This window comes from Haliotis rufescens, unplaced genomic scaffold, assembly GCF_023055435.1.
Source record: "Haliotis rufescens isolate VD_foot unplaced genomic scaffold, xgHalRufe1.0.p SCAF_2, whole genome shotgun sequence".
In the NCBI taxonomy this organism is placed as follows: domain Eukaryota; kingdom Metazoa; phylum Mollusca; class Gastropoda; order Lepetellida; family Haliotidae; genus Haliotis; species Haliotis rufescens.
In genome coordinates, this window is record NW_025963890.1 from 76,651,582 (window position 1) to 76,663,677 (window position 12,096).

At 39.0% G+C, this 12,096-nt stretch overlaps 1 protein-coding gene across 1 annotated transcript in view; it reads right to left on the bottom strand.

Moving 5' to 3' along the window:
- The window catches only part of LOC124147611 (multiple epidermal growth factor-like domains protein 10), a 305,895-nt gene that overhangs the window by 60,136 nt on the left and 233,663 nt on the right, over positions 1 to 12,096 (bottom strand). The window contains exon 11 of the mRNA XM_048400597.1: positions 535 to 681. Coding sequence (XP_048256554.1) covers positions 535 to 681 — 147 coding nt within the window. The remainder of the gene's footprint in view (positions 1 to 534; positions 682 to 12,096) is intronic.

Consider the following 12,096-nt stretch of genomic DNA (forward strand, 5'->3'; position numbering starts at 1 on the left):
ACCCGTCCCGAGTGAAGGTCCAAAGTCAATGATGGTCTGAGAAGACATCTTACCACCCCTTGACATGCTTTTTCTCAAACATTTCAGAATTAACTTTATCCTAGAGATATATTATTGTTTATGTGGACCATATTCAGGGTTGCGTGGATACCTGCAGTACTTAAGTGTCATTTGAACCCACATTCAAACTACATACTTAACTACTGGTTTGTCTCCTCAGGGTGCGACTTACAAGTTCGTTTGAGAGACAACTTACACATTATGCATGATGACTTCAAAAAAAATTTAATTCCTGAGTGTCATTTTGATCATATTTAATTAGGTATTACTTATTACGTTAAAAATAAGCGTATCATGTCCCAGCGCTGGCATACGTCACAAACACATGCACGGACAAGTCAATTGTTCAACTGAAAAAAACACCGAAACATATGTTACATGTCAAATTAATCTTACATCAAATTCTTGTGTTGACCCAACTACAAATAGGGAGTGTCATACAGACAACAGGTACGGTGATGTTCTGTAACTTACTTCTGGAGCAATCTGTCTCTGTCCATCCATCTTCACACCCATCAGGACACTGTCCTGTCACTCTGTCACATGTAGAGGAGGGTGTCTTACAGTGTCGGGAACTGCAGTTGCTGGCACAGTTAGGGCCGTACATAGTACTGGTACACGCTGAATAAGGCAAAAGTGAAACTGGTGTAAGATTGAAACTAATTCCGAAAGAGTTGTCATAGCTGCTAATATGATTGACATTCTTACACCCGTAATGTTAATTACATCCTTAAACAAACTGTCCATCATTTTGGAACAAAAATATTTCCCAGCTTTCGATTAGTTGATGACATAAACTGACGAATTAAAAAAAAGTATACCGAAACATGTTTTTAGACCTAAACACAATTTACGTTAATGGATTGATTTGTAGGTTCCAGTATAGCTTGACATTACGTAGCTAGTTACATCTCGTCGCAAGTTGCTGGGTTTGGGCGATGCTGCACGAGTAAAATGATTTCATGGATCAAACTTTCACTGCATAAGAAGCATGAGACCTGTTCACATAGGGATATAAAAAGGCGACATGGCACAATAAGGTCATGAGTCAACGTATGTTGTGAGAGAATATCACACCTGACTCGCTTAACGTCAGCTTAACGAACCAAAGACTTGTTGCGTCCAAGCAACACGGATGCTTGTATGAATTGTAATATATAACTGTCAGTCAGCACTTTGTATTTTAACACACGCGGTATTCAGCTGCAGCGTTATTACACTCGAATCGTGATGTGATAATGCTTTGACGGATTGATGGAGCGTATCAAAACGTGGCTTTTGACATTTGGACGATTGAGCTATGAAACACGAATATTTCAGGAAACGAAATTGAAATTATGTTCTGTATTAAACTCATATTGTACAGTATCTACAAAAGTGAACCTACCATTACGACCATATATTTATATAATGACAATGACCTGAAAATAGAAATCCTGTTGTTGAGTATGTACGATACGAGACTGAACAATGTAAACGTCCAGAGCTGTTGACAATGAAACCACCAGAAAGCCGCGAAAGAATCGACATTTTAGCAACGTGAACGACCCGTGATAAATTGAAACCAAAATCAATTAAGCAATAGAAAATACATGACTGAACAAATTACTATGTACTGTGCTTAAAACATTACCTTGAGTACAATCTGTTCCCTGATACCCCGCCGCACATCCACCGACACACTGCCCTTGTATCTTGTCAGGGCAGCTAGAATCCATCTTGCAATGTCGGTCAGCACAGAGTTGGCCACAGTCAGCTCCATAGTACTCAGGGGCGCATGCTAGTATATAGGACTGTCATATTCAAATGTATGCGGTATCATGGCGGGAATGGGATGCAAAATATGAGACAAGTTATCTACTATCAAGGAGAGACGGTCGGGTAGCTTAGTGGTTAAAGCGCCGAAGACCCGGGTTCGAGTCCTGACATGGATACAATGTGTGAAGACCATTTCTGGTGTCCCCCGCCGTGGTATTGCTGGAAAATTGGTAAAAGCGGCGTGAAACCATACCCATTCACTCACTTCTATCTAGGTGATGAATGGAATGGCGTGATTGTTTTGAAATTTTCCAAGTAAGTAGTTTCGGACGTTTTATCAGTAATATAAGCGTGAAGTAGCCTGGTGGTCTTTTCGTTACGACCTACAACCTGTGGCTTCTGGACTACTTGGTACTAGATGAAATCAACAGCACATATAACAGTTTTTATTATTAAGCCGATACAATTTTGAAGACATACTGCCAGTCTGTGGGACTCTTAACTGCTACGGGTACCCTTTTCGCGAACAGCTGGTGGCATCGCTGATTTTTAGTGATCAATTCATATAATTATCAACGTTAATTTGCCATTTGCGCCTTATGGAATCTGTTTCATCGGTTATTCAAAACGTGTTATTCTCCAGCAAGCGTCACCTACACATCAGAACTCCTGACCTTCGCTGAAGGTTGTCTAACAGTGCGTATGCATCACTCATGGAACATAGTTCACATTAATCTTCAATAAATGTCATCAATTCCCGATGTCAAGTATTCGACTGAGCACAAACTTTCACAGAGTCTCATTTATTGACATTAAGAACAATCCTGGGACTATTGCTGTTTACGACACTAAATATTTCATGATCGGACATTTCATTGTCAGTTATTCATGCCTACATTACCTTGACCCTACATATCAATTCATGTACAGAGAGCTACCTTATTGTTTTTTTCCTACACTGAAGTTAATGACATTTGTTGCCAGCAGGGCTCAACCACGGCTGACACGTGACAGAACCGAGTGACATGGGCAATGAATGTACATTTTCAAACATAATACGTAGGAGCTGAGACAAATGTTATGTATAATGTGGTATGCTATGTTCAGGCAACTATTTGGTAAGAGGCGACTTACAGGATCGGGTGGTCAGACTCGCTAATGATGCATGTCATCACATCCTTATTGCCTATTTCGGTGCTCTTGATGTCAATCACTGGATTGTCTGTATGATGTACTGAGCACTGTCATATAGATGGAATATTAGTATATTTTTTTTTAATTTGACGTTTACACGATATGCCGCGATTTTCCATTGGGCGAGAGGCTGGTCACATGACCGCGAAATTGACGTTCATAAGTGTATGAACGACACAATTTGACGTTCATACGTTTTTCACGAGACCGTGTTCTTGAAATGACGTAAACACTGACGGACTATTTCCACATTCCTGGGAATTCCCAAGCACGAACACATACATAAGCGTTATTTCTGATCATGTAGAACCTTTAATCTTGGTCTCAGCGTTTCAGTATACATTGAGAAACGCCAGGGAGATTGACTGCATGGTTGTTCACGAATTTCCTCGCGACGGCCCATCCTAATTAACAAACGAAGAAAAGCACATCCAAACTATCGTAGTATCGACTCGATCCGTGTCTTGGATGACAGTGACCATCTCCAGCAATCTTTGAATTTATCTTAGTGTCTGTTTGACGCATCTTTAATCACCTTTCAATGATCGGCCAGTTGATCAATAATGACAAACACATGTAACTGCCACAGGTTCATTCACAATTTCGGAAATCTTTGGCGTCACGTTTATCGTGTCGGCCATTTTGACGTCTTGTACTTGATGTAAATGTATTACGACGCGCTGTCATTGTGACTGACCTACTGAGGTAGTTCTTTACAGACCTTTCTTATCTAATGAGGATATGATTTGAACATATGTGTTGCGCAAGATGTTTCTGAAGTTCAAGTTGTGCATCCATAAGCTAAAGGCACCTCTCTTTTTGAGGAACTATTTTATTCCGCGGTATAGCTGGTTGTTGTATGGCTGTCAGTGTAAGCATGAAGTCACACGTACTAAATGAAATTGTCTTTAGATCTTGGCCTACATCCTTTGAGGTAAAAATTGTCGCAAGCTCTGACGTTCATGCAGTCTGGCCCTCACTCTATGAAGGTTCATACCCCAATGAACTCACACAGAGTGATGGTCAGTTCTTGACAATGCTTTAATCTGCATATCTGAGTAAGAAAGTGACATAATGTAGACAATATATTGACGATAAATTTAGTTAGTTTTATATGCATTCAGACATATACACCGCAAATAATGGCAGGGAGCGACAAAAAATGAATCAATATAAACACAAATTATTTATTAAATCAATTAAATCTAATTTGAATAAACATGACCTTGAGTACAGTCTGTTCCCTGATATCCAGCCGCACATCCACCAACACACAGTCCCATGACGTCACAGCTGGAGTCCGACTTGCAATGACTTGCAGCACAGGACTTGTCACAGTTTGATCCATAATACCCAGAAGAGCATACTAGTAAATAGCAATGTCATATTGTCATCTACATTGTTACCTGTATATCTTCCTGCAGTGCCGGTTATTGCATTATTGGTTATAGGTTTGTTTCCATAATATCCAGAGTGGCATGCCAGATTATCTATCAATCGTCTCTTCATGCCACTATTAAGTAAAGTGTACGTATAATTATGACTGTTTTTGTAATGTGAAATACAAGACCAACTGTAACCATTATTGTGTCCAATATCTGATTAAAAAAGTGTTTTATTTACTCATCCCTGAGGTTTGTGACATGTTATGCAACATGGCGGTAGGTCAACATGTGAAAAAGATAACATGTATAGAGTGTGGCACCTGCTCTAATAACAAACTGTTTAGTTACCACATCTAGGCTTGGATCAGTATACCACCACACCGGTATACATCGGTTCCCCATGCCAATACAATATATATATAGTCTTAGGTAGTATCGAATAAATAAACCTATCCTTACAGACACCATGAGTACACAAGTACAAATGTTCAAGTACTATGTGCAGAACAAACATCATGTATCCCTTCAGGTGATAAATTTGGTCAAAGAAAATTAAAAAACAACTATTCGTGATGACTTACCATTTATATTGTCCTTCCTAATCCGTAACATATTGTTTTACATGCAGAGATTTTCTTGTAAACCAAACGTGAAATAACAATGCAATTAGCTTTACACGCGTTTTTTCCCCGAACTACCCGTGATTCGCTCAGAAAATACACAACAATATAGTTTAAAGAATTTTGTTGCAATGATCCTAAGAATTCTCTCTGAAACTCTTATTTTATAAGGAATAATATGTGCTAGTATCGTGTCATTGTATTTGCAGATTAACTATATACATTCACCAGTCACTGTCGAGGCTCCCACGCTGTAAATAATTGTGAGTTGGAGCGAAATTGCATGACGTTTTTAAGAAAATCAATAAAATGGATTACAAACATAAGTTCGCTGAAAACTCATCTTCATATCAAATGACCCGAAGAAACACAGTAGTCCGACTCAATACAACTGTCTTGGGTTCTTTGGGACATAAGGTAATTGAACCCAGTTCTCCAAAGCGACGTTTGTGATGTGGTTTAAAACCTTCCAAACTAGTGCACACATATGAACAACAAAAATATACTAATTGACGAAGTGAGTGAGTGAGTGAGTATGGTTTTACGCCGCTTTTAGCAATATTCCAGCAATATCAAGGTAGGGGACACCAGAAATGGGCTTCACACAATGTACCCATGTCGGGAATCGAACCCGGGTCTTCGGCGTGATGAGGGAACGCTTTAACCACTAGGCTACCCGACTGCCCCTCATTAACAAAGAAAAAAACTGAAAAGTAGGCTGCGTAATATCAGTTTGTAAAAAATATAAAGTAGTATTTTACTGTAAAATGACACAATATTATTACTTGGTATTTAAAAAAAAGAAGTTTCTTGAATAAGTTCGCTGAAAACTCATCTTCATATATATATATATATACTTATTCACGCCCAACAGGTAACTTACTCCACACCTGTACTTCAACAAAGTCTAATAAAGGACCATAGTTATCATTATCAGTCTCTGTGTAGACAGTCAGGTAGCTCCAGGTCCCGGGACAGGTGACATTCAGCACATCAGGGATGTCTGTACCGTCAGCACGTCCTGTTACACTGTGACATAGATTTCCTTCTTTGGGGTCAGTGGAATTTGTCCTAGATGTGTAGAGCTGCAGGCCATTACGTCTTTTCTTGTCTGAAACAAGTATAAATATATACTTTACTGACTGTAGGACATACTCATTAATGAAACTGTACCGTCTTCTCCAAACGTGATTTAGGTTCTAGCAGTCATCAGTTTACCGATCCAACACTAAGGCACAGTCTTGTAAAATAATGGACAAAATTGGGATCCAAAATTTTTAAAGTTTATTACTTCTGCGCACTTCTGTGTGCATGGATGTATGTGATAAAAGGCTACAACAAAACAAAACAAAGGAATTACTCCTTATGCAATAAGGAAAACACACATGTACGTGTGGAAGACTATAACTGTAAAAAATCTGAATCATCCCAGCGTGGCATAAATACTGAAAGAAGTGTCAGAGCAATCATTAAGCTTCAGTGAACATCTATACAAAACTACGTGGAGATTTTAAGTGCGCATCATAGAATATACACATGGTTTCTGGGCCTATACCTTTAGAATACAGTACTACAAACTTTTCAAACACAAAACCCTATGACGTAATTTGTTGTATTTTGTTGCCAGTCACACCGGCGAAACAATGCCATGTGACGTCAGGGGTCATCGATTGTGCATAAGCTCCTCCCAGTGATCTATCATTTCCAGACGCAATGACATTGAATACGCCCAGCGGTGTTGAGAGTTTTGAATATTTGTTTACCAAATACAGCCTGCGGGGGAGCATTTTAAAGCAAGCGCTTGTTTACGAAAGCACTTGTATTTTTTATATATTTCTTATTTCGTTTTTTTTCTCGTAATTCAAGTGGATAAAATTGTTATAAATGGGAACAAATATACATGTATTATTTTTTCGGTTCACTGATTTTCATTTTTTGGCACAAGAATGCAGTTTATTAGTGATATTATATTGGCGCTGAACAATATCCCCGAACTCTATCCTTGGCCCTTGTATCCCCTTTACGATCGATCACCCCTTTACGATCATTAGGGTCAGGTACCCGTTTAGTGGCTATTGTTGATTGTATAGCGGCTCCTAATATTCTTCACACAAAAAAGGATGTAAAAGGATGAAATGGTTTTGTGTCGAATATTTTGGCTACTTGAAACTGTCCTGGAACACACACACAAGCCACTTTCACTGGCTACATTTTGTTCAGTACTGATTTAAAAGGAAGCTCACCGTTGTGTCGTCACTAGTATCTACATCATCCTTACAGTCTTCCAAAGTCACCCGACGAATTATTAAATACCATATCATTCATTCGTATTCGCGAGTTTGACTTCTGACGTCTGACGCCTGAAGTCGTTTTCAGTTCGCACCATATCGCCTCATTCCTCACCACTCGGTATCTTGTAGATTACGGAATGGGACGAGTGTGCCAAATGGCATCGGGATCGGTCGTAAGTGTCCGTAGGCTAAGGTGACGAGACACCATGCCTACCCGTAACCTTCGTGAATGTCCGTCACCCATTCGACCTTTTTCGTTCAGTTCCGTAACGTCATAGGCATGACTAGGTAAATTTCCACTATGTTTTACAGAGTGGACGTAGCTCAGGCCTTAATCTGTCGGGCTTGCAATCCGAAGGTCGCGGGTTCGCGTCCGACGGATTCTCACTTAAACTGGTTGCATGTCTTTGAGACATGTGACCTACGGCAGAGATCGTCTTCACGTGAAGTTGTGGAACTGTATTCTAAAGGTGCTCCGGTTTCTGATGCTACATTATGCTAGAATTTTCACACACTGAATAAACACAATTTATAACATAAGTTGCATCCAAAACATATCTAAAATGTCCCTAATGATATAATTAATAAACTTACACGATGGATGGCTGAAGTTCGCCTTGATATAGCATGCAATGCTAAAAACCAATGTGGGGAACCCACACTCACGGGACCAATGTCGCTGTTGCGACAGACGATCGTTCTAAAACTAGCACTTACGGTCAAAAGCGAAGCGCATGATTGAGTACCACTAAATAAAATATCCCTGTTTCGTGTAACGGCACAGCAACATAACCGTAAACGCTAGGCTGTGGGTTCATATTCAGTTTGGATAAGCAGGTCAGAATTATATTTAGAAACCATTGCGTCCAGCTATAGCATTGAAGGTCATGTCACATTATATGTTGCCGATATTTCAGTGCCATGAGTATTTCCAACAATTGTATGTCATACTCCTGCTTGATCAACGACGGTACTGTGTTGAGCTGGGTGCCATTGCGTTGTGTGTTTTGTGCTGCAAGAACATTTGATTTTGTTTTATAAACATTTACGGATAAGTGTTAAGTGTAATCCAGCTAAATATCCAGCATTTGTAAGTGAACGTGTTAACAAATCCCGAAAGAAAACTACGATGGGGATATGTATTTTCTTTGAGAATGTTTAAAAAAAATAAATAGTCAAACCTGAATTGATTTTAATGCCTGTATGAAGTTCTCTTCCAATTAGCAACTAATTAGCGGACATAGCCGAGTGTCTGCTTCATGCACAACTCCATATCATAGGTTTTATCAACACATCACATCAACAGATTGGATACGAGAATATAATTTCACAGTGTGGTATGGTTAAAAATGCATTTCAGATTATAATATAGCGTGGCGACGATTTAGAAAATGGATATGTAAATCCGTATTTACCTTGATGAATTTCTAAAATACCTCGATGTTAATTGCCTTAATGTCACAACTGTAGACCTCTCGCCACAATCTCGTGACCCCACATTAATTATTTCATTGCCACGACTTATTCTATTGGGTAGACCATGAATCGATTAGACGCATTAAGGTTCCTTCGAGAAAATTCAAAAAGCAAACACCATTGAAAAATCAGTCACGTCTATCTGCAGAAACGGATTCCATGGGGCGTAAAACAGAAAATAGTGAAAAAATTGAAATTGAAAAAATCAAAATCAGTGATGACACCAGGGGCCGTATTTATCAAACAACTTAACTCATAAATAAAACTTAAATCAGTTAAAAAACTTAGTTTACGAAAAGTGCAAGCATGTCTTCTTGATTTACCGGTAGAAATCGCCACTCACAGAATGATCCTTGAAACAATATTTGACAGTGAGTCAGTTGGTGTGAAACTCAATGAGAAGGTTACATTAAGGGGATAGCATAGAGCATCGTGCTGACAAGCGATGTGTCATTTTAGTCCATGTGTACTGACTGTCTGCCGCGAAACTCTGGAATGACTTTACCAGACTTCCGACGGTGAAACCTTCATTGAAAAGATTAGCAGTGAACATGATGTCTTTTTCCATGAAATATGAAAGAAATGTACATTCTCTAAAGAATTGAAGCAGTTGGATGAGAAGCGTAAGCATAAGCTGGAGCTGATTTTATATTACTAGACATTAAAATATGCCAAAAGCCTTTGTATTGACATGAGTTGGAATTGTGGTTGGATTTGGATTCCGTTGCGGTCAGGTTTCTAATGTTATGGTAGTTACATGTCATGGCGTTCCAGGAACCATTGATTAAACGTTTACGAAATGTGATTAATTTCAAATACGTAAATGAGTCTATACGTACAGAAAGTACTGAAGTACAGGGTAACCAGTGCTGACTGTACTTGTGTTTGTAGATCCACCTTCCACCAGGCGGTTGCTGTACCCGTTTTGGTGACAGCTGAGTTTGCGTAATCGTATGCAAGTATTACTCCATCGACCGCTTTGCTGGCGGGATGAACTGAGTTCCAGGCTGAGCTCATCCATGCGGGTTTGTTCTCAGCAACGTTTGTTCCAGTACCTGACCAATAAGAATTAAATGGTAAATCAGCACATGAAAGATGATAACTGCAGGTGATTCTAGCAATGATAACATCATGAACAGCTGGTGTTTGTTAGTATGTAAGTATTGTAAAGATGCATTTTGATCAGTATCATTTACTATTAAGCCCTAAAACAACATCTCTGCAAACATTGTGTGAAGAATCAAACGACTTGATGAACAATAACTTTTAACACGACTAATCGTCATGGTACTGCAAAATGTTAAGCTTCGAATTCATTTTATATATTTTCTTTATGTCCATAAACGATACGTGTTCAGCTTCTTGGTTCAGTATGTCGTCCATATTTCTTATTCCTTGAGAAAGCAAATGTTTATCAAGCAGAGTTTTACCTGCGATGCATATTTGATCGTTGTACCATATACATTGTGATACTATATCAAGTTGGTCATTATAACTTATACAGTATGTTTGTATGTATGTGCTTACCAGGCTTACAATGATTCCAGTACATGTGCTTGATGATTAAAATGTGCAATGTATTTGGTCGTTATTATTATTATTATCATTATCTCCATTTAGCTTGTTTATTTGTGTGGGTTAATCCATTTAATAACAATGTAACAAGCTGGGGATTAGCTTACTGTTGTACGCCGTAGGGGTTATTGGATCTAGAGATACACATGCGTCCGTTTTCACGGAATAACTTCAGCATTGCATTAACTAATACAGAACAAAGTCCGCACCAACTATTCATACGCCAGCAAAACTAATTAACACATGTCAATGTCTCACTTCTGAGCCTAGTACAGAAGTACTGGAAACACGTGGTGCCACGTGGTCCTATGCTCAAAGTTCGGGTCGTAAATCAGTTGAAGTTAAGCAACGTCCGTCACGGAGAGTCCTTGGATGGGTGACCGCCTTTCAGCAACTTTGCTCCCGAAAGTTTCTAGGTCGTCTCCTTAGGCAAATGTGCTTCTGTTTCCCAGCAGTGAATGTGATTGTTTACCTTCTTGCGCCTATCAGACGAGGCGGGTTGTACACTTCCGAGGAAGCTGAGAATGATTCTTGACTGGTGTGGTTTGAAACATGCGCAATATAAATAGTGTATTGTACCACAATGGTGTCTTTGGAAGAAACTATATGTGCAACCACACAATACCGAACCACATAACAATACTTGTATATATTTAACTTTCAAAACATTGTGAATGTTACATAGTATGCAAACAGGAGCAGGGCGATTTCATTTATTCCGTGTATAACAAAAACTTTTCTCAGTCCACAATTAATACTTTCTTGAACTATCTCATTTATAAACACCTCCGTCAAGAAACCGGATTAAAAAGAGTCCATAATGGTCGTAAGAGGCGACTAAATGGATCGAGTCGTCAGGCTCGTGATTTGGTTGATCGCGTGTCATCGTACTCTGACGTCGTGGATCGTTGTACGTACAGGCCGACGTTATAAAGCTGTACAGTTGCTGTGTGCTATGTGTTATGACAAATGTAAAATAGGCCTCAACAAGTACCATTATTCAAACTGCTAATGGTTATATATCCCGCTAGTTTGCCTTTTACACAAATGGAATCTGTTTCGGCGGTTTATGAAGACTATTATAATCCTTGGTTGTTGAAGCTATACATTTCCAACAATATGTCCGATGTAGAATAAAGAACAGTTTAACACGTGCAATATTCGTCGGTAATACATCCACTAGATATAGCTTACGTCTAGTTAAAAAAAGAAACGTTTAACGATATCCTCTGAAAGCAATCTTACATGGTGGTCTTTCCCAAAAGAACAAGCGGAAGACAAACATATTCCCATCTGTTACACCTCAATAACGAAAATCTGTCGGTGACTAATTTAATATGTCATGTAACCCATCTTCATTAAAGGATAGATTAAACCCCATGACATTTAGTAACTATCTAGTGAGTCCACTGTGAGTGTATGATCATAAACGTCCCTTCTCAATGCAGTGGGACAGCCATTCCTCTATTTCAGCCTTCAATCAAGACGTAATTGCCTTATTCAACAGTACAACTATTTCTGAATAAGATTTGATTTATTAAACACTGTTGATCTGCAATCCATATCAACGAATTTGCTCTTGTCAATAACGCGACAGCTGCAGAGCCCTTTCCATGTCCCTTTCCTTGTTAAGACAATTAATTGATCTTTCATTGACACCTCTTCTTACAGGTCCTGAGAGTCCTTAAACTAATTCTCACTGTGATCATTAAACACTGCAGGACATCCGTACCCTTT